General features: G+C 48.8%; 1 protein-coding gene across 2 annotated transcripts; it reads left to right on the top strand.

The window, feature by feature from the left end:
• Positions 1–147: 147 nt before the first annotated feature.
• WDR24 (WD repeat domain 24) lies at positions 148–20,603 on the top strand. 2 transcript variants are annotated; one of them, XM_060260518.1, is made up of 10 exons: positions 148–304; positions 5,330–6,203; positions 8,746–8,923; positions 10,171–10,852; positions 12,338–12,453; positions 12,792–12,913; positions 14,120–14,224; positions 15,133–15,467; positions 18,841–19,025; positions 19,967–20,603. In XM_060260518.1, the coding sequence occupies exons 2-10, from the start codon at positions 5,723–5,725 to the stop codon at positions 20,133–20,135; spliced, it is 2,373 nt and encodes a 790-aa protein (XP_060116501.1). In that variant the 5' UTR covers positions 148–304; positions 5,330–5,722; the 3' UTR covers positions 20,136–20,603. The 2 variants fall into 2 exon arrangements, with proteins under 2 accessions (XP_060116501.1, XP_060116502.1); XM_060260519.1 differs by having other exon boundaries at positions 179–391.
• The last annotated feature ends 2,632 nt before the right edge of the window (positions 20,604–23,235 follow it).

The raw sequence follows: 23,235 nt of genomic DNA, 5'->3' as shown, positions 1-23,235 counted from the left end.
CTTCAAAAGGAAGAAAACCTCACAAGGAAAAATGAGAGAAAGACGGCCGAAGGCTCGGGCAGGGGAGCGGGCGTGTCTCCGCAGGGGAGCGTAGGCGAGGCGGGGAAAAAGGAGGCCTTGCTGGGCGGAGCGGCCAGGCCTCGCCTCGGAAAGGGCCGGGCGAGCCGGCCTGGGCGGCGGAAGGAGACGGGACTCGAGGCCCGAGGAGGGCGGCTGTGGGGCTTCCGGCCTAGCGCTCGCCTCTCCGCGCCTTCCCCGCCCGCGTTTCCTTCAGCGCCGCCGCCGGGGAGGCCCCGCCGAAGCCGTGAGTGGGAGACGCGACCAGGGAGGAAGGGAGAGCCAGACAGAAAGGGGGGCGCTCAGGCTGCAGCCCTGAAACCCGATGTGAAAAGTGTGTGTTTGCGTGCTTCCTTGCTTTCTTTGCAACGCCTTTATGCATGCACAAAGTGGCCTCCCCCCCCCCAAGGTAGGAAGGTAGCAAATCCAGAGGGATCCCAAACTCCAGGTGGGACCGGGGGACCCCCTGGAATTGCAGCTCATCTCCAGACTGCAGAGATTAGTTCCCATTGAGGAAATGGGGGCTTTGGAGGGGGGACTCTTGTAGGGATGCCAGCCTCCAGGTGGCACCTGGAGATCCCCCAATATTACAGTTCATCTCCAGACTATAGAGATAGTTCCCCTGGAGAAAATGGGTGCTTTGGAGGTGGGCTCTTGTAGGGATGCCAGCCTCCAGGTGGCACCTGGGGATCCCCCAATATTACAGTTCATCTCCAGACTATAGATAGTTCCCCTGGAGAAAATGGGTGCTTTGGAGGTGGGCTCTTGTAGGGATGCCAGCCTCCAGGTGGCACCTGGGGATCCCCCAATATTACAGTTCATCTCCAGACTATAGAGATAGTTCCCCTGGAGAAAATGGGTGCTTTGGAGGTGGGCTCTTGTAGGGATGCCAGCCTCCAGGTGGCACCTGGGGATCCCCCAGTATTACAGTTCATCTCCAGACTATAGAGATAGTTCCCCTGGAGAAAATGGGTGCTTTGGAGGTGGGCTCTTGTAGGGATGCCAGCCTCCAGGTGGCACCTGGGGATCCCCCAGTATTACAGTTCATCTCCAGACTATAGAGATAGTTCCCTGGAGAAAATGGGTGCTTTGGAGGTGGGCTCTTGTAGGGATGCCAGCCTCCAGGTGGGACCTGGGATCCTTCGGAATTGCAGCTCATCTCCAGACTGCAGAGATTAATTCCCATTGAGGAAATGGGTGCTTTGGAGGAGGGACTCTTGTAGGGATGCCAGCCTCCAGGTGGTACCTGGAGTTCATCTCCAGATTACAGAGATTAGTTCCCATTGAGGAAATGGGTGCTTTGGAAGAGGGACTCTTGTAGGGATGCCAGCCTCCAGGTGGCACCTGGGGATCCCCTAATATTACAGCTCATCTCCATATAGAGATCCTCTGGAGAAAATGGGGGCTTTGGAGGGTGGACTTTTCCAGGGATGCCAGCCTCCAGGTGGGTCCTGGGGATCCTTTAGAATTGCAGCTCATCTCCAGATGACAGAGATCAGTTCCTATTGAGGAAGCGCGTGCTTTGGAGGGTGGACTCTCTGACATTGTATCCCAATGAGGTCCTTGTTCTCTCCAGGCTTCATCCCCAAATCTCCAGAAGTTTTCCAACCTCGATCTGGCAACCCTAACATGTACAAAGTGTCTACCCCTCCCCCCGCCAGGAAGGTACCAAACACAACGAAATTTATAGGGATGCCAGCCTCCAGGTGGGACCTGAGGACCCCCTAGAATTACAGTTCATCTCCAGACTACAGAGATAAGTTCGCGCTGGAAAAATTGTTTGATTTGGAGGGTGGACTCTGTGCCGTTGTACCCCACTGAGGTCCCTGTCCTCCCCAGACTCTATCCCCAAATCTCCAGGAGTTTCCCAACTTTGATCTGGCAACTCTGCAAATCCTCATCCCCTGACGGTGGCCACGAAGGGACTTGACAACCCTAGTTGCAGGGGGTGGGCAAGCACAAATACTGGGGGGCTTTGTTCTCTGTGACTTAGAAACCAGATGTCCTCTTTTAGAGGATATGTCCTCCTTTGTTGGTGTCGGTCCTCTTTTGGGCTCTGATGAAAACACCTTTTTGGGTTGTTGTTCAGTTTCAGTCGAGTCTGACGCTTTGCGACCCCCTGGACCAGATCACGCCAGGCCCTCCTGTCTTCCACCATCCTCCGAAGTCTGCTCAAATTCATGTTAGTTCCATCATTAATGCTGTCCAGCCATCTCATCTTTTGCTGTCCCCTTCTTCTTTTGCCTTCTGTCTTTCCCAGCATCAGGGTCTTCTCCAGGGAGTGCTCCCTTCTCATTTGGTGGCCAAAGGATTTGAGCTTCAGCTTCAGCATCTGACCTTCCAGGGAACAGTCAGGGTTGATTTCCCTGGTTTGCTCTTCTTGCAGTCCAAGGGACTCTCAAGAGTCTTCTCCAGCACCACATTATTCCTAGTTAGCAGCAATTATCACAGTTCAAATACGAGGGGGATTGAAAATTTGCCATAGCAATTTCGTTTGAAGTAGGTGGTTGGGAAATATGTCCTTTTTTTGCTTTTCCTAAATATGGTAACCTTAAGAACCATTAATGGCATTGTATGCAAGGAGTGTGGGACTTGGAGGATGTTTTCATATGTGTGTGTGTATGATGTGAAGAGACAGTATATGTATATTTATATATGTGGGAGTGGTTTAAATGACACCATGTATAAACGTACCCATGTGAAGGCATTTCTTTGCTTTTTGGCTAAGATCGAGTATGTGTGGGTTTATGTACACTGTTTCATCTCCCTCAATAGCACCCCCTTAACATTGGGGCTAAGTTAAAAGATGCATTAAGGAAAGATGGATATTTGGATGCATTAGAAAGATGGACATTTAGATGATGAAGAAACTGACCTTACAGCTGAGACACCCCAACTACCTTTGCGGAACAGAATTAAGTTCTGTTGAAATAGATGAGTGGACAGCCATGTCTGTCCGTGGCAACTCATGCACAGTTCTCTGGGGCACTAAAATTAGTATAGCGATAATTTTTCAGTTCCCCCCCTTAAATTTAAACAATAAATGAAGCTCTACATTTCCCTGAACGTAGAATTTAAACCATAGAACCGTTATTTCCTTATCAAATATTTCCATTCAAGTGTTTATTGTTATTTGTCACCTAATCAAAGATTTCAGTCCAAATCTTTATTGCTCTTGGGATATAAAATTAACATAGGGTACTTTTAAAAGTTTGCTTGCTAATATAGGTCAAAATAAATATGCCATTTGTTTTCTTTTTTCATATATCCTCAGGTGCAAACTACACTGGTGTAGTGAAGTTTTAGGGTATGTGTTTTCGAGAGTTAAAACTTCTTTCATCAGACACAAGGAGGACTGGAGACCTTGGAGTCTTTTTATCCCAGTTAAAAGTCGGGAAGGGTGTTGTAAACAATGCTTGTAATGGATTGGAAAAGTTCACTTGTTCCTCTTCAGCGTTATAATATGGCATCAAATGTCAGCAACGCCCTACACTCTCTACATTAGACAAACAGGTCAGTCCCTAGGCAAAAACCCACCCCCAAAACCAGTTTGGTGTAATGGTTAAGTGCACGGACTCTTATCTGGGAGAACTGGGTTTGATTCCCCATCTCTCCACATGCACCTGCTGATGTGATCTTGAGTGAGTCACACGTTCTCACAGAGCTGTTCTGCTGAAGAGCAGTTCTTGAAAGAGCTCTGTCAGCCTCACCTGTCACGCAGGGCGTCTGTTGTGGGGAGGGGAAGGGAATGGAGATTGTAAGCTGCTCTGAGACTCCTTCAGGTAGTGAAGGGAAGGGTAGAAATCCAATCTCCTCCTCTTCTTTTTCTTCAAAAGACTAAATGGACAGAAATCTGGCATTAAAAACCACAACGCTTAAAAAGCAGCGGGAGAACATTTTAATCTATCAGGGTCAATTCGTTGCCGACCGAAGAACAGCAGTCCTCAAGGAAGCTTCAATGGGAGCTTGCTGAAGTTGAGTTAATTCACAGGTTCAGAATAAGTTCAGCTCCCCCCCCCCCCCAGCTGAATAGAGTCATAGGATTCTTATCTCACTTCAGAAGCTAATTTTCTGCTCCGAAGCATTTCTCCTCTGCTCAGATCAAGCTGATCACATTTTTGAGTCCAGTGGCACCTTTAAGACCAACAAAAGTTTCTTCAGGGTATGAGCTTTTGTGTGCACTCACGCTGCCTCAGCTACAATTGGGCACTGTACCCATGCATCTTTCACATTCATCTTTTATAGCAATACCACCCCTTCTAACTGGGATATAAAGGGCACTTTCACACATGCTAAGTAATGCAGCTTCAATCCACTCCAGTGGCTGTTTGCAAGCGGATTTTGCCATTTCACATGGTAAAATCCAGTTGCAGGGTGCATTGAAAGTGGGTTGAAAGTGCGTTATTTAGTGTGAGTGAAAGTGCTAAAAGACTCCGAGATCTCCGTTTCTACTTGTGTCTGAAACTCAGGGGTGTCAAACTCATTTGTTACAAGGACTGGATCTGACATAAATAAGATCTTGTCGGACCAGGCCATGTGCGTCATAAAATGTAATGCCAGGTAGCAGAAATATAAACTTTATAAAGGACACAGACAAACACCATTAAAGAGTGTTTAAAAACTTAAAATAAAACATGCTTAAAACACTAGTACTTATTGGTCTTAATGGTGATTTTTTTTTTTTTTTGTATCTCTCCCATGAGATCCAGGGAACTGGGCAAAGGAAACTCTGGCTCTTTCCTTCCTTCCCCTGAGGACCAGGAGGGGAAGGCGCCTCAGCCAATAGAAGGAAGAGAGGCTTGGCTCAGTAGCTCTGCTGTGCGATTGAGCAAGCCTGGCAAAGCCACCTCTCCCTCCCCCCCCCCTTCCTCCCCAAGGGAGGAGCCTCAGCCAGTGGAGAAAATAGAAATTTTGCTCTGTAGCTCCTGTGTGATTGGCAAAGCAAGCTGTGATGGAGAAGGAAGCAGATGACAGCCAGTTGCTTGGGGGCCTGATAGGAGCCCCCAGAGGCCTAATCCAGTCCCCAGGCTGCATGTTTGACGCCCTTGCTGAAACTGTTATTGGTCTATAAATTGCTAGTGGATTCAAATCTCACCCTCCTACTCCAGACTAACATAGCTACCCTCTGAAACTATCTGCATTGCTGGATTGGCTGTTGCTGTTATGGAGTCTAAAGATTTGGAAAAGATTGTGACTGTTCATTGTGATTTTTCTCACTTCTTTATACAGTTGAGTTGCTTCGCTTCCTGAACAGTTCTGTCTTGTGTTACAGGAAGCTGCTGTATTTCTTCAGTCAAACGCTTCTTTGCCTGATTAAAGGAACAAATTACTGAGAAACTTTCTCGAGAAGCAGGCAAGAGTAGCTGAATACATTTGAAAGGCAAATTTGAAGTGGTTGTAACAGACGGCGTGCTAGTAGCAGCAGCCTGATGTGATGAAATAAGGACTTTCGCTTGGATTAAAAGATGATCCCTGTGTTTGAATGGACTTCTGGAACGTTTGTATGAAGCTGTAGAAATTTGTTCGTTTTCCTACTGATAATGATAAGCAGACAATGGAAATGGGGTTGATTTTGTAATGGAGTGCTTCAAAGTACAGCTCTAGGCACTCTTGCGGTGTGGTCTTTGTGAAAATGTACTAAGCTGCGTGCCCTCGGAAGGCACCCATGGAGAAAATGGCTAGAGTGACCACCGCCCTTGGCGGCAACACCATCACGGGGCGCACCATGTTCTGCCACTTGGACGCCCCCGCCAACGCCATCAGCGTGTGTCGTGACGCAGCCCAGGTGGTAGTAGCTGGGCGCAACATCTTTAAGATCTACTCCATAGAAGAAGACCAGTTTGTGGAGAAACTGAACTTGCGGGTGGGCCGCAAGCCTTCCCTGAACTTCAGCTGCGCGGATGTGGTGTGGCACCAGATGGATGAGAACTTGCTGGCCACGGCGGCCACCAACGGCGTAGTCGTGACCTGGAACCTTGGCAAGCCGTCCCGCAATAAACAGGACCAGCTTTTCACTGAGCACAAGCGGACCGTTAACAAGGTGTGCTTCCACCCTACTGAAGTGTATATGCTTCTCAGCGGGTCCCAGGATGGCTACATGAAATGCTTCGACCTGCGCAAGAAGGATTCCGTGAGCACTTTCTCAGGTAAGGACTTGCGTCTGGGCTCACGGTCGTGACTGGAACGTCCGCTTCAAGCAATGGCCAAGTCGATCGACTGCTGTGGTTTTTATTTTTCTGATTCGGGCTTAGTTTATTTCCTCACTGACTGTCCTACAGTAGTTTTAGTGTTCCCTTTTAAGACTGACAGGGAGCTTTAGCTGGGTCAGAATGCAATAGCTTGTCTCCCAATAGAGCAGGGGTCCCCAACCCCCGGGTCGTGGCCTGTTAGCAACCGGGCCGTGAGTTGTATAATTGTTTCATTATATATTACAACGTAATAATAATAATAAGACTTTGGATTTATATCTTGCCCTCCAAATTTCTCAGAGCGGCTCACAATCTCCTTTACCTTCCTCTCCCACAACAGACACCCCGTGAGGTAGGTGGGGCTGAGAGAGCTCTCCCAGAAGCTACCCTTTCAAGGACAGAGTCTTAGAGCGACCTACAATCTCCTTTACCTTCCTCCCCCACAACAGACACCCTGTGAGGTGGGTGGGGCTGAGAGAGCTCTCCCAGAAGCTACCCTTTCAAGGACAGAGTCTTAGAGCGACCTACAATCTCCTTTACCTTCCTCCCCCACAACAGACACCCTGTGAGGTGGGTGGGGCTGAGAGAGCTCTCCCAGAAGCTACCCTTTCAAGGACAGAGTCTTAGAGCGACCTACAATCTCCTTTACCTTCCTCTCCCACAACAGACACCCCGTGAGGTAGGTGGGGCTGAGAGAGCTCTCCCAGAAGCTACCCTTTCAAGGACAGAGTCTTAGAGCGACCTACAATCTCCTTTACCTACCTCCCCCACAACAGACGCCCTGTGAGGTAGTGTCAGGCGATGGAGACTCAAGGATGTATTCATTTAAACAATGTATACTTTATTGGAAACGCATAGCTTGAAACAGAAGTTGAGACTAATACCTTGGTATGGGTCTTTCGGGGTCTTATGGAATCTACTTCAAAGCAATATCTAAACAATAGCCGTATTCTCAAAACAAAGGGGAGTCAAGGCGCAAACTTTCACACGAGAGCTCTCTCTTAGCCCCTGGGAAGAGGCCAGCTAGCTGTCGTATCTAATAACGGTTACATTCCTTTGGTCTCACTGTCTCCTAAATACATTTTGCACTTCAAACATTCTCTTTGATATGCATGTGGACTATAGCATTTACCTAGGCTAAAAGTTAGTATTAAACAAGCCATTTGGTTAGTATTTGTTACTTTCCACAGGATAGAGTTACAGAGCCTGACAGGTAGGTGGGGCTGAGAGGTCTCACAGCAGCTGCCCTTTGAAGGACAACTCCTACAAGAGCTATGGCTAACCCAAGGCCATTCCTGCAGCTGCAAGTGGAGGAGTGGGGAATCAAACCTGGTTCTCCCAGAGAAGAGTCTGCACACTTAACCACCATGCCAAACTAATAGGAATAAAGTGCACAATTGTATCATCCCAAAACCAGCCCCCCCCCCCCCCCCCCGGAAAAGTTATCTTCCAGAAAACCAGTCCAGGGTGCCAAAAAGGTTGGGGACTGCTGCCATAGAGTAAGAGAGCAGTCTGCTTAGATTCCTATACACATCGATTCCCTGAGGCTCATTTTCAGGAAAGTTCTCTTAGAACTGCAGTGGGAGTGATCGCCAGTATCTTTTACTGGCGCTACTGAGTTAGATTAACTCTTCCTTGCATTTTTGGCACATTTCAAGCTGTCGGTAAGAAATAAACTACTTTGGGTGACTTTCCTGTTATGTTGTGCAAGAGGCCTCCTCTTCCTGATTGTTTCTGGTGCCAACTGCATATGCTGAGATCATGTTTTGTCAGAGGCTTCCATATGCTCTCTCTAAGCTGAGTTAGTGTGAGCTGGCTCCCAGTTTTTTAGCCCCCGGCTCACACACTTGTCGCTTAGCTCAGGAAGAATGGCTGCAGAGCACACTAATTGATGCAGCAGCTCACAACTTTAATGCCAGTAGCTCAGGAAGTGGAATTTTTGCTCCCAGGACTCTGCAGCTTAGAGAGTGTATTGCTGTGGTGTTCTCTTGTTCCCAAGGAATTGTACTAAATGATCATTTTTTTTTTAAAAAAAGTAATATTTTGTCATTTGGGTTCATTTTTGATGGCTGGCGTTAATTAAGCATTGAACACCAAAGTCAGTGAGCTGTTTGCCTGACTGGTTTTGTAGTGTTACTCGACCGCAGCCGTCAGATCAAAACCAGATAAATTTCTGTGCCCCTGCTGTTAACGTTCCATGTGTGAATATTGGTTTGTTCGTCTTGCATTTGCTTGGGATAAAGGCAACGCAACAGTCTGCTTTTGCGGTCCACGTACATTGCGCAGCAGCGGGATCGAAAGGAAGAAGTGACCAAGTTGCTGGAAGCAATAGATAAGTTTGAAGAGTTCAAATAGAATTTAGACGCACGTGCCGTTCTCCGTGAGAGCAAGACCTGCTGCGTTGTGCCAGGAGTCTGACTGCAGAGGGAGAAGATCACTCCCACGAGCTGCTGTGTATCATAAGCCTCGCTGAGCATTCTCTCTCTCTGCTGTTCTTCAGGTCAGTCGGAGAGTGTGCGTGACGTCCAGTTTAGCATCCGCGATTACTTCACGTTTGCAGCGACCTTTGAGAACGGAAATGTTCAGCTCTGGGACATCCGGCGGCCCGATCGCTACGAGAGGATGTTCACGGCCCACAATGGGCCTGTTTTCTGTTGCGACTGGCATCCAGAAGACAGGTATGGGCAGGGGGAAAGCAGAGTTGGGTCCAGCTATCCCTGGACTTTAGATATTCTTTTCCTTTTCTGTTTGACTGGCTAAACTGAGGCTCTTTCACACATATTTGTAAGGCTCTCGAAGCCCCCACTGCCCCATCAGCTGGCTTTGAGGTGGCATTTGTCTCTTTAAACTACTTCTCCAAACCAAGTCAGCAGGCAGCTCCGAGGGTGCATTTAAAGTTAAAGTTGCTTTCCCTCCCTCCCCTCTCTCAAATATTTGGCGTTCATGCCTTGCGGCTCTCAAACACCTGTCGTTTACCCTGTGTGGTTCTTACATTAAGCAAGTTTGGCCATCTCTGCTCTATATTAATTCTCTTGCTTGCTTTCGTCATATCTCTTGAACTTTCTGCCTTTATATTTTATTTAGTTCATGTGCAACCTTTCAAGAGCCTTTTTTGTGGTGACTAACAATTAAAAACCCCCCATTAAAATTCCAAAATAATTATCAATACATACTCATCGGTGATAACAGGAAAATTATAAAGCTGAGATTCAGTGTTTTGTATCCTGTCTCTTCAGATTTGGTGTAGTGGTAAAGTGTGCGGACTCTTTATGTGGGAGAACCGGGTTTGATTCCCCACTCCTCCACTTGCACCTGCTGGATGGCCTTGGGTCAGCTGTAGCTTTCACAGGTGTTGTCCTTGAATGGGCAGCTGCCGTAAGAGCTCTCTTAGCCCCACCTACCTCACAGGGTGTCTGTTTTGGGGGGGTGGGGAGGCAAAGGAGATTGTGACGGCTCTGAGATTCAGAGTATAGGGCAGGATACAAATCCATTCATCTTCTTCATCTTCACCTTCTTCCTCCTCTTTCTCTTCTTCCTCTTCCTCTCTGCCTTGACATCTACACAGCTTCTCTCCCAGCTTTGAGACACCTCCTCCCGGTGAACCGTTTTAACATTTTCTTTTCAAATTTAAGATCTCCTTGCTTAAGCATTCTCCATCCTGCTGGTTCTTTCTCACCTTCCTCCGTGTTAACCGGTGAGGTTGCAAGTGGGGGTTCATATCTCCTTTTAACTTCCAGCATAGTGCTTAGCTTTTAAGCGCTATTGAAATAAGTGTTCCGATGTGATAGATGCTTTATTCTGTCGCTCCGTTTGTGTTGCGAAGTGGAGAACTGTTGTCGGTTGGTGGCCTCGGCAGACGCACTTGCGAGATCCACGTTGTTCTCGTGCCTCGTTAAACTGCTTTTTTTGTTGTTCCTTGTGCCAGGGGCTGGTTGGCAACGGGGGGCCGGGACAAGATGGTGAAGGTCTGGGACATGAACACCACCCGGGCCAAAGAGATCTACTGCGTGCAGACGATCGCTTCGGTAGCCCGGGTCAAGTGGCGGCCCGAATGCAAGCACCACATCGCCACGTGCTCCATGATGGTGGACCACAACATCTACGTGTGGGACGTCCGCCGCCCCTTCATCCCCTCCGCCATGTTTGAGGAGCACAAAGACGTCACCACGGGCATTGTGTGGCGTCACCTCCACGACCCCTACTTCCTCCTGTCCGGCTCCAAGGACAGCACCCTCTACCAGCACATCTTCAAGGATGCCAGTCAACCGATCGACAGGGCTAACCCCGAGGGGCTTTGCTACAGCCTCTTCGGGGACCTGGCTTTCGCCGCCAAGGAGAGCTTGATCTCCTCCGACTCGAACCGCAAGCCCTACGTCGGCGATAGGCGCCACCCGATCTTCTTCAAGCGCAAGCTGGACCCGACGGAGCAGTTTGAGTACATCTCCTCCTCCAGTGCCCTGAGCGTCTTCGAAGCAGACACGGAATGCGATGCCGGGAGCATGGACTGGTTCGTGCGCACCGCCAAGCAGTATGCGCTGGCGGGGAAACCGCTGGCGGAGCTGTGTGACCATAATGCCAAGGTGGCCAAAGAACTTGGGCGGAACCAGGTAAGGGTTGATGGAGTTGAAGACTAAACTGTGAATCAGAATGTCCCTGGTTTCAGTCTTTGTCTCATTAACTTACTAAATGAAGTGTTGGTTTTATACCCTGCCCTTCATTACCTGAAGGAGCGGCTTACAATCTCCTTCCCCTCCCACAACAAGACACCCTGTGAGGTAGGTGGGGCTGAGAGAGCTCTGAGAGAACTGTGACTGGCCCAAGGTCTGTTGATACGCCTGTGCTTAGTGAGGGTGGTCTTTAGTGACGCAAAGAATGAAGGCTTGCACACAGCAGTGTTAAAACCACTATATACAATTTATTTACACCTCCACTCTCCAATCCGACATAATGCTCCGCTGCTCTCCACCACACATATCCCACCCACAGTAAAGTGTCTTTGTACATTTATACATCAGGTCCAGCCAGGTAACCAATCAGCTTCCTGCTGAGTCATGCTGACATTGCTTAGGCTGATGCAATCTGGCAACCAGCCACCTGCTGTCACTTAGATGATCTACCTGGCAGTTCAGTTTCACTTTCCCAGCATGTGCTAGAAACTGTCAAGGCTTTTGCATACAACTGACAAGGTCACCCAGCTGGCTGCATGAAAGGAGGAGTGGGGAGTCAAACCCGGTTCTCCAGATTATAGAGTCTGCTGCTCTTAAGCACTACTACACCAAACGACTAATGACCTAGCAGTTTTCTCCAGGCCAGTTTGGCCTGGGATCCTGGAGGGGTTTTTTTTGCCGTCTTCTGAGCATGGAACAGGGGTCACTGGGGATGTGTATGGGGGGGGGCAGTTATTTGTGAATTTCCTGCCTTGTGCAGGAGGTGGACTAGATGACCTTGGAGGCCCCTTCCTGTTTTATTATTTCCCCCTCTAGATTGCCAAATGCAGTGTACCAGAAGTCCCCAACGTAGTGCCCCTGGGCACCATGACACCCACTGGCAACTTCTCCGGTGCCTGCCAATTGTTTTTAAAAAGTAGGCGGGACTTTTGTTGCCACCAAGGCTTCTGACTGGCTGCCTGAGATTTGATTGGCTGTGCAGATTTTTTTTTTTAAAAAAAAATGTTCCTTCAGCAGCTGCGGTAGCAGCTGTCGCCACAGCGCAAGGATTCCTCACTGTGTGACTGAAGCTAAACTGGGGCAACCATTTCGTAGCTGACCCCACCTCCAGCAGCCATTTTGTGGCATCCATTTTGTAGCTGCACCAACCACACCGTGTTACTATTTCAAAGATGCCTGCAGGTCAGAAAGGCTTGGGGACCCCTGCAGTGTACATTCCCAGAGAGAGAGAGAGACTTGGACCAGTAGCTCCATCAACGTCAGGTATTCATTTAGCAGCTGAGAGCCGTCCTTATTGAGGCCTTTCTGGTGACATTGTGGCCAAAGAGCTTAGTCGCTTTGCCTCCACCTTTCACACTCTTGCGTCTCCTCAGCTGAAAAACCCGGCTGGAGATTTTCAGCTCCTCCTTTTCTCTCGCTCCCCAGGTGGCCCAGACGTGGACGATGCTTCGGATTATTTACTCCAGCCCTGGCACCGTGCCCTCTGCGAATTTAAACCACAGCCTAGGGAAGAGCAGCTCTAACCTCCCACTCATGAACAGGTAAATAACTGCAGCATCCTTGAGCATAGAATGGTGGACAGGTGAGGCGGTGTAAACTGTGAAGTGGGATGCAGGCTGACAGGTGGGCTTAGGTGAGGCTTGAACCAGCAGCCTTCAGGATTCCATCACCTTTTTGGACTTTCTAATGACTGGGGAAGGCAATGGCAAACCACCCCGTAAAAAGTCTGCCGTGAAAACGTCGTGATGCGACGTCACCCCAGAGTCGGAAACGACTGGTGCTTGCACCTTTAAAAGGAGATCAGAGGGTTGGTGGGTGCAAGGATGCAAGCGCTGGATTTTTGCCAGGGACCGACAAAAGATGTGCTCCTCTTACCCAGCTTTAACTTGAAGGACATTCCTTCTGGGATCGGCAGCGAGTCGAGGCTGGAGCGGAGCAAAGGGGAGAGCCGTCCTGAAAACATCCTCATGGATTCTTCCTCCACTCTGATCAACAACGATGGTAAGCATGGGGAAAGGGCGCCCACCTTAACCCTGCTTGCTGAGAGCTCTTTGTACGTCCCGCAGAGTTGATTGTTTGGGAATTGTTAGATGTTTTTATTCTCTAAGTCAGGGGTGTCAAATTCATTTGTTATGAGGGCCGGATCTAACTTAAAAGAGACCTTGTTGGGCTGGGCTATGTCGGGCTGGGCCATGTGTGTGCCTATTTAAGGTTAGGTAGCAGAGATATAAATGTTATAAAGAACACAGACAAGCACAAATATATATATATTTTAAAAACGTAAAACATGTTTGAAATGTTAGCAGTCATTGGTCTTAAAGGTGCTTTCTTTGTATTTCTCCCATGGGATCCAGGGAACTGGGCAAAGGAAGCTCTGGCTCTTTCCTTCCTTTTCCACGGGACTGGGGGAGCGAGGAGCCTCAGCCAATAGAAGGAAGAGAGGCTTAGCTCAGTAGATCTGCTGTGCAATTGAGAGAGCCTGGCAAAGCAAGCTATTCCTCCTCCCTTCCTCCCCAAGGGAGGAGCCTCAGCCAATGGAGAAAAGAAGAAGAATATTGGATTTATATTCCGCCCTCCACTCTGAAGAGTCTCAGAGCGACTCACAATCTCCTTTACCTTCCTCCCCCACAACAGACACCCTGTGAGGTGGGTGGGGCTGGAGAGGGCTCTCACAGCAGCTGCCCTTTCAAGGACAGCCTCTGCCAGAGCTATGGCTGACCCAAGGCCATGCTAGCAGGTGCAAGTGGAGGAGTGGGGAATTGAACCCAGTTCTCCCAGATAAGAGTCCACACTCTTAACCACTACACCAAAACAGAGGTTTTGCTCTGTAGCTCCAGTGCAATTGAGCAAGCCTTGCAAAGCAAGCTGTTATGCAGAAGGAAGCAAGAGTGAGGGAGAAGGAAGTGGATGACATCCATTTGCTTGGGGGCCTGATAGAAGCCCTCCAGGGGCTTGATTTGGCCCCCGAACTGCATGTTTGACACCCCTGCTCTAAGTTCTTCCACACAAGCACTGGTGCTCTTTTCTTCCGCTTGTTTATACCACTCATTTTTCAGCTGATATTGCTTGCAGTGGGTAAAGATAAATGTGGTTGGGATTGTAAGTTTATAAAAGTAACTGCCGGTAAGAAGGGTCTTGCAGTTTTCTTCTGTGCTTACCAATCACCTTTCTCCCCCCCCCCCCCCCTCCGGCCACTTGCATTTCTAGAGAATGAGGAAACGGAAGGCAGTGATGTCCCTGCAGATTATCTTCTGGGGGATGTGGAAGGAGATGAAGATGACTTGTACATGATGGATCATGAGAACCCCCATGGTGAGTATGGTCCCTACCCCTGGTCTTTAGCTCCTCTGTCAAGCTGCAACCAACTTATGGCAACCCCAGCAAGGGACTTTCAAGGCAAAGGAGAAGCAGAGGTGGTTGGCCATGGCCTTCCTCTGCAGTCTTCCTTGGTGGGCTCCCATCCAAGATTTATGGTGACCCCAGCAAAGGGCTTTCAAGGCAAGCGAGAAGCAGAGGTCATTTGCAATTGCCTGCCTCTGCAGAGTCTTGCTTGGTGGTCTCCCATCCAAGACTTATGGCAAGTTAGAAGCAAAGGTCATTTGCAGTTGCCTTCCTCTGCAGCATTTTGCTTGGTGGTCTCCCATCTAAGATTTATGGCAACCCCAGCAAAGGGCTTCCAAGCCAAGGGAGAAGCAGAGATGGTTTGCCATTGCCTTCCTCTGCAGAGTCTTCCTTGGTGGTCTCCCATCTAAGACTTATGGTGACCCCAGCAAGGGGCTTCCAAGGCAAGCGAGAAGCAGAGGTAATTTGCAATTGCCTTCCTCTGCAGAGTCTTGCTTGGTGGTCTCCCATCCAAGATTTATGGCAACCCCAGAAAGCGGCTTCGAAGCCAAGGGAGAAGCAGAGGTGGTTGGCCATTGCCTTCCTCTGCAGAGTCTTCCTTGGTGGGCTCCCATCTAAGACTTATTGTGACCCCAGCAAGGGGCTTTCAAGGCAAGGGAGAAGCAGAGATGATTGGCCATTGCCTTCCTCTGCAGAGTCTACCTTGGTGGTCTCCTATCCATGACCTGATTCTGCTGAGCTTCCAAGATCTGACAAGATCAGTCTATCCTGTGCCACCTTCCCTCCCCTTAGCTGCTTAGCAGGAACAGATCTTGGGATACTGGAGCTGCCAAGGATCCCCTCCCCATTTCTCACGGATCCACGTCTTCCCATAACAGAGGAGCAAGAGTACATCCTTCCCCAGGAAGCCTTCCCTCTGCGACATGAGATTGTGGACAACCCTTCAGCCCTGGATCACCTGCAGGACAAAGCGGACTCCCCCCACGTCAGCGGCAATGAGGCCGAGACCGTCTCCTTGACGCCGGTAGAATCCTTCTCCCTCATCTCCATCTCTCATTCGCTGTACGAAAACCGCCTGCCTGGCGACTTCTTTAACCCCATCGTCCGGGACATGCTGCTCTTCTACGCTGAACAGGGAGACGTGCAGATGGCTGCCTCTGTGCTTATCGTGTTGGGTGACCGTATTCGGAAGGAGATCGACGACCAGGCACAGGTACCCGCTTTGGGGCTGTGGCGATAAAGGGTTCGGTTTGGTGTAGTGGTGAAGTGCGCAGACTCTTATCTAGGAGAATTGGGTTTGATTCTCCCCTCCTCCATTTGCACCTGCTGGAATGGCCTTATAGCTCTCGCAGACCTTTCCTTGAAATGGCAGCTTCTGGGAGAGTTCTCTCAGCCCCACCCACCTCACAGGGTGTCTGTTGTGGGGGGAAGGAGGGAAAGAAGAAGATATTGGATTTATATCCTGTCCTGTACTCTCTGAGCAGTCACAATCCCCTTTACCTTCCCCCTCCCCTGCAACAGACACCCTGTGAGGTGGGTGGGGCTGAGAGAGCTCTCCCAGAAGCTGCCCATTCAGGGGCAGCTTTGAGAGAGCCAAGGCCATTCCAGTAGGCGCAAGTGGAGGAGTGGGGAATCTAACCCGGTTCTCCCAGATTAGAGTCTGCACACTTAACCATTACACCAAAGGAGAGTGTGAGCTCTGAGATTCTAAGTGGAGGGCAGAATACAAATATCTTCTTCTTCTTCCTTCATAGATGATAGAATGAGGTTTCTGTTTTGTTTCAGAGGGTTTGAATAGGGGTATCTGGGACTCCTCTCCTTTGTAGATTGTCCCAGTGAGCAGTGCTGGAAGGAAATGCAGATTCAGTAGCTTAACTGAAACATAAATAGTGGGATATTGAATGCATTTATGAGGAGAGGATTGCAGGGTGGAGTATAAAAGCTAAGAGAGAATAAAAAGGCAGATCCACAACTGGCAGATTCAAGGCAATTGAATAACAGTGGAGAGATGATCTAGATTAGGGTGGCCAAACTGCAGTTTGGGAGCCCCATGTGGCTCTTTCACGCACATTGTGTGACTCTTGAAGCCCGCCCCCCACGAATGCTCTCTCTTGTGAGTGAAAATTGTACTTTGTGAGCTACTGGCATTAAAGTTGTGAGCTACTGCATCAATTAGTTTGCTCTGGGGCCGTTTTTCCTGAGCTCAGACAAAAATGTGTGACCTGGAGGCTAAAAAACTGAGCTAGAGCACACTGACCCAGCTTAGAGGGAACACTGCCCACCACCCTGTTGGCCAGCTTGAAGAAGGCATTTGTCTCTTTAAATCACTTCCCCAAGCCAGCCAGCAGCTTGGATAATGCATTTAAAGTTAAAATTGCTTTATTTCCACCTCTCCCTCCCTCCCCCTTCCCCCCATCTGTTTGCCTGCCTTCCTTCCTCCTTCCCTCCCTTCCGGCTCTCAAACATCTGACGTTCATGCCTCGCGACTCAAACATCTGATGTTAATTTTTTTTGGCTCTTACATTAAAGCAAGTTTGGCTGCCTCTGATCTAGATGGAATGGGAGGGACGGTGGCTCAGTGGTAGAGCATCTCCTTGGGAAGCAGAAGGTCCCAGGTTCAATCCCCGGCATCTCCACTAAAAAAGGATCCAGGCAAATAGGCGTGAAAAACCTCAGCTTGAGACCCTGGAGAGCCGCTGCCAGTCTGAGAAGACAATACTGACTTTGATGGACCCAGGGATTCAGTATAAGGCAGCTTCATATGTGATGCAAATAAAATATTTTTTTTTAAAAAAAAAACCCACAAACCTTAACAGCCATGTAACCGTAGCACACGGTAGTGCAGCTGAACCTGTAGAATGACTTTTAATGGTGCTGTTTTTTCCAGCTGAAAGCCTCTTCAAAGGCTGTTTGAATTGCAGCCAAGCTCTTCTGCGGTTGGTTGTTCTTCGAAAGAATGAAACCAAAGGTCTCTTTGACCTAGTAGTTTTTGAAGCTTTCTTTTTTTTTTTTGCAGCACAAACCCAGAGATTATTTTCCGCACAGATGAAAGCCATCATGTTATAGAACAGCCGTTCTGAGCTAGTTCACACTTAAGGTTCAGGGGACCACAGTCCCAGCCCTCTGCGGATCCAGAGACAGTCACAGCTTGCCAGATTTCCAGCAGGGTGGGCTGTGTCCTCTTCGTGTTCTCTTTTCCCTGTTCATAGGAGAAGCCAGGACTATGAGAAGCTTGGTACAGAACTGTGCTCTCGCTGATTTCTTCTAAACCAGGGATGGCCCAATATGTAACAGCCACATATTTTTTTAAAAGAGATTTTCAGTTCACAATAAAGAACATTGTAATCTGTCACCTCAAAGAATGCAGCCTTAGTGAGGATATAACGAACAATTTTTATAAAAAACAACCATTAAAAAGAAAAAGTAATTCATAAAGTAGAGAACCAAGGAGCAGTCATGCAATTGTACTGAAGAGCATTCAGTTGTCAATACATTCTGTTGACTGATTCTACTGTAGGAATGAATATACAAAGAACTGTCCCAATATTGTATTAAGAAATCCAGGTAATCAAACTCAACTATTGAGAGTTCACGCTTTTTTGTATTCAGACCAGAGGAGAGAAAGTGAGCCCAGAACATACTAGAAATAGAGCAAATCGTGATAAAAATTATTTGGGGGGGGAAATATTACGTTTGGTGAGATATTCCACTACTTGGAACCAGCACACAGTAAATTTTTCTTGAGAACGTTCTGTCAGAGCATCAGCACTGTAAATTGAGGTTTTACTTTCAATGTATGAGCCACATAGAATAAACATCAGATGTTTGAGAGCCACAAGACATGAATGTCAGATGTCTGAGAGCAGGAAGGAAGGAAAATAGATGGGGAGGGAGAGGTGAAAAAGCAACTTTTACTTTAAATGCATTCTTGAAGCTGCTGGCTTGGCTTGGCTTGATTTAAAGAGACAAATACCTTCTCCAAGCTGGCCAACGGGGGTGATAGGGGCTTTGAGAGCCACACAGTATGTGTGAAGGAGCCACACTTTGGCCACCCCTGCTCTAAACCCTCTACATATACTGAGCATACCAATGGGAGTTACGGGATATCTTGGATTTCTCTTAAGCATCCTTTTTTCGTTTTGACTGTCACGTAGGCAATCTGGTGTGAAAAATCACCTCTTTCATTAGAAGCAGGAGGATCTCAGTGCCATAGAAGGTGGATGAGAAAGTGAATGAATGAATGAATGTCATACCTGCTCTTCCTTGTCGAAGCGTGTGATGTTAGGTGGAGCTGGCCGTTTCGAGTCCTGGCAGGGGACGGACAGAATATAAGCGCTGTAAATAAATGCAGCGTGTGGCTGATGATAGGAGAACACTTGGCAAAAACGAATGCAAAGCCATTACTAACTTACATTTTTCATCTGTCAGGGAATGTGTGTGACAAATACACTTAATGTAGCTTGCATCCCACATTTGTTGTGTATTAGAAGTAGTCCGTAGCCGGAGGTTTTGAGTCTCAAGAGGAAGACGGAGGGACGTCTTTAGAGGCAGGTAACACGACTGTGTGCATACCTCTGATTCCGCAGGAACATTGGTACACTTCCTACATCGACCTGCTGCAGCGCTTCCAGCTGTGGAACATCTCCAACGAGGTGATCAAACTGAGTACGTGCAGAGCCATCAACTGCCTCAACCAGGCATCCACCACCCTGCACATCAACTGCAGCAACTGCAAGCGGCCCATGAGCAACAAGGGCTGGATCTGCGACAGGTGAGACGTCCGGGAAGAGAGGCTCAGTTTCGTAGTCACCGGGATAGGTGAAATTGCTTATTCCAAGACACGCCGTTGACCCAAGTTGCCAGTACCTGGGCCCGGGTCTTTTCACTGTCTTCTGTGCCTGATTTCAGCTGGGACACCAGTTTGGTGTAGTGGTTCAGTCTTATCTGGGAGAACCGGGTTTGATTCCCCACTCCTCCACTTGCAGCTGCTGGAATGGCCTTGGGTCAGCCATAGCTCTGGCAGGAGTTGTCCTTGAAAGGGCAGCTTCTGTCAGAGCTCTCTCAGCTCCACCCACCTCACAGAGTGTCTGTTGTGGGGGAGGAAGGTAAAAAGGAGATTGTAAGCCACTCTGAGACTCTGATTCAGAGAGAAGGGCGGGGTATAAATCTACAGCCTTCTCCTTCTCCTCCTCCTCCACCTAGGTCAGAGTCCAGAATCTCAGAGCCAAACTAGAAGTTCACTGAGTTGGATTTGGGTTCCCCAAGGAAGGGCGGGGTATAAATCCAATCTCTTCTCTTCTTCTTCTGCTCCATCTTTCTCTATATATGAACTGTGTGCTTCCATTTCAATGTATCTGAGGAAGTGTGTGTGCACATGAAAACTCATACCTTGACTAAAGCTTTGTTGGTCTTAAAGGTGCCGCCGGACTCTTAACTGTTCTTCACCGGTCAGAGCCTTATAGCCCAATCCCACAAGTTAGGGACTTAAAGCAATACATAAATCTCTGCTGTACTTAACTTGGGGCAAGAACTTAGCTGGCCCAATTGCCCTTGAGCAGCTGTTCTCGTTGCCGCTCCGGAGGCGCCGGTGCTCTCTCCTTGTGGGCTTTGCGTGGATTGGGATACTCCTTGTTCCGGGATCTGAGCTACATCTGAAAGTTGCCACAACCCAGTCTTCTCATTCGGCTGATTCCCCCTGTGGTCTCTCTTCAGGTGCCGGCAGTGCGCCAGCATGTGCGCTGTGTGCCACCACGTGGTGAAGGGCCTGTTCGTGTGGTGCCAGGGCTGCAGTCACGGCGGGCATCTCCAACACATCATGAAATGGCTCGAGACCAGCTCCCACTGTCCCGCAGGGTGCGGCCATCTCTGCGAGTACACCTGAACCTGAAAAGGGCACGCACAGCAGCAAAACCGGGCGCTTTATAAACCCGGACGGGACTGGCCAATGAGAGCCCACGTTTGTGAGAGGTGTTAAGCCGTGGTTGGCTGTGTTGGCGGACAGGAGAGCTTAATGGTGCTGATAACGTGGGGGGGGGGGGGGTGAAGGTGCTGCCTGAAAAGCAGTGGAACTTAACAGTGCTCAGGGAAACGTTTTGTGTGTATCCCAGTGAGTTTCTGCTATTTATTTCTTTTTTTTTTCAGACTGCTGTCTAAAAAGTTATTATTTGCGGTCCTGCAAAAATGTCTTCATGACAAAGATGAAACTGGGGGAGGACAGTCTGAACGGCAACCTTGTTTTAAATCTCTTTTCTCTCTACTGAAATTAAAATGTCAAAGCAGATTTTACTGCTTGGTACTTTTGTATGGACTTTCTCAAATCCTTTGCCATAAATATATTCCCAAACCGTAACCCGTTAGGCTACAAAGCAGTGTCTGGATTTCTTCTTCAGAAAAGAATCGTAGAGTTGGAAGGGACCTCCAGGGACTTCTAGTCCAACCCCTTGAACAATGCAGGAAACTCACAAACACCTCCCCCTAAACCAGCAAGACCTTGCTCTCGGTGGTGTCATTTCAAGCCAGATTTCTGCATTAACCTCCAGCTCCCCAGCGTGGCACAAAAACTACTAGTTAGAAAGACAGAAGGGGACAGTTTACTTGGCGACTACAGGACTCCATACCAGAGACCATAAGAACATAAGAGAAACCATGTTGGATCAGGCCAGTGGCCCATACAATCCAACACTCTGTGTCACACAGTGGCCAAAACCCCAGTGGCATTAGGAGGTCCACCAGCGGGCCCAGGAGACCAGAAACCCTCCCTCTGTTGCTCCCCTCAAGCACCAAGAAGACAGAGCATCACTGCGCCAGACGTAAGAACAGAAGAGAAGCCATGTTAGATCAGACCACTGACCCATCCAGTCCAACACTGTGTCACACAGTGGCAAAAAACCCCAGATGTTATCAGGAGGTCCACTTGCAGGGCCAGGACACTAGAAGCCCTCCCACTGCTGCCCCCGCCCCCAGCACCAAGAAGACAGAGCATCACTGCCCCAGACAGAGTTCCAGCCACTGATGGACCTCTGCTCCATAAGTTTCTCCAATCTCTTCTTGAAGCTGTCTATGCTTGTAGCCACCACCACCTCCTGTGGCAGTGAATCCCATGTGTTGATCACCCTTTGGGTGAAGAAGTCCTTCCTTTTCTCCGTTCTAACCCGACTGCTCAGCAGTTTCATTGAGTGCCCGCGAGTTCTCGTATTGCGCGAAAGGGAGAAAAGTACTTCTTTCTTGACCTTCTCCATCCCACGCATCATCTTGTAAACCTCTATCATGTCACACCAGTCTAAAGAAAACGCATTACAAGAACAGGGAGTTTCCCAGGTGATCTGTCTGCCTGTCTTGTACTTTTTTATCCCACCTTTTCTCCAGGTGCTTCCAGTTGCTCAAGGTGCTTCTTGCTTTCCCCCATTTTATCCCTGCAGCCACCTTCGGAGAGGGAACGATCAGCCTCCAAAGTCACCCACTGAGCTGCGTAGCTGAGTGGGGATTTGAACTCTGATGTCTCGGGTCTCAGTGTAAACACTACGCTACTCTAGTTGCATAACCCCTTCCTGGTCTCACGGATAGAAAGCACAGCTGCCGGGGAATTCGCTCGCCGAGTGCCCAAGTTGTCTGCTGTGATATCTTCCCGTAACATAGCAAAGGGAAGCACAGCGATTTGTCCCTCTTCCACATTGGCAGGGCTTTTTTTGTCGCAGGAACTCCTTTGTGTATGAGGTCACGCTCCCTGATGTAGCCAGTCCTCCTGGAGCTTGCAGGGCTCTTAACTGGCTTACCGAGAGCCAGTTTGGTGTAGTGGTTAAGTGTGCGGACTCTTATCTGGGAGAACCGGGTTTGATTCCCCACTCCTCCACTTGCAGCTGCTGGGATGGCCTTGGGTCAGCCATAGCTCTCGTAGGAGTTGTCCTTGAAAGGGCAGCTGCTGCAAGAGCTCTCTCAGCCCCACCTACCGCACAGGGTGTCTGTTGTGGTGGTGGGGGGGGGAAGATAAAGGAGATTGTGACCGCTCTGAGACTCTGATTCAGAATATAGGGCAGGATATACAGTGAATCCAATATCATCATCATCATCAACATCTTTTTCGTCTTTGTCTTCGTAGTAGAGGGTCTGCTGGAAGCTCCAGGAGGATTGGCTACATCAGGTGTGTGGCCTAAAATGCAAAGGAGTTTCTGCTACAAAAAAAAGCCCTGCATGTTTCTCTTTGAAAGTTGGCTGCTTGACGGTTTGACTAGGCAGTGTCTGAAAACTTCTGGCTTCCCTTAATCACTTTCTCTGTTAAGCATAATGTTGTCCCTTTTGCCTTATCCAGATGCCATGCCCTTTTTAAGACAATTTTTTTTCCAGTACCTGATTCGAGGCTGACAGGAGACTGGAGGTGAACATTTTGCCTCAGGGTGCGTAGATGAGGTTGAAACTGGGATGCTTTGAGTCCCTGGCTTCTTGCAGCCAGAGGATCAGTGCATCTTTTCATCTCCTACAGCAGGGGAGGCCAAACTCGCTTCACGTAGGAGCCACATAGAATAAATGTCAGATGTTTGAGAGCCACAAGACATGAACATCAGATGTTTGAGAGCAGGAAGGAAGGAAAGAAGGAAAAGAGATTGGCAGGAGGGAGAGGTGGAAATAAAACAACTTTAAAAGCATTCTCCAAGCCTCCAGCTGACTTGGAGAAGTAATTTTTAAGAGACAAATGCTTCTCCAAGGCAGCCAACAGGGCGATGGGGGTTCGAGAGCTGCACAATGTGTGAAAGAGCCACATAGGTGGCTCCCGAGTTGCAGTTCGGCCACCCCCGTTCTGCGGTTTAAGTAGGTGCCCAGCTTTGAAAGGGGCTACAGCCAACTGCTCTGCTGCGAAACCTTTCATCGTAACTTTCACCATTAACTTTCCACTGATTTTTGCCAGATCTGTAGTATTCTAACTGAACAGCGCTGCCTCGCGAGGTTTTCAAGCAGAGACTGGATGGCCATCTGACAGCAGTGCTGAT

Source organism: Heteronotia binoei, chromosome 20 (genome assembly GCF_032191835.1).
Source record: "Heteronotia binoei isolate CCM8104 ecotype False Entrance Well chromosome 20, APGP_CSIRO_Hbin_v1, whole genome shotgun sequence".
NCBI classification, from domain to species: domain Eukaryota; kingdom Metazoa; phylum Chordata; class Lepidosauria; order Squamata; family Gekkonidae; genus Heteronotia; species Heteronotia binoei.
Note: the sequence above shows the minus strand (reverse complement) of the source record. Positions and strands in the feature narration are given on the sequence as shown.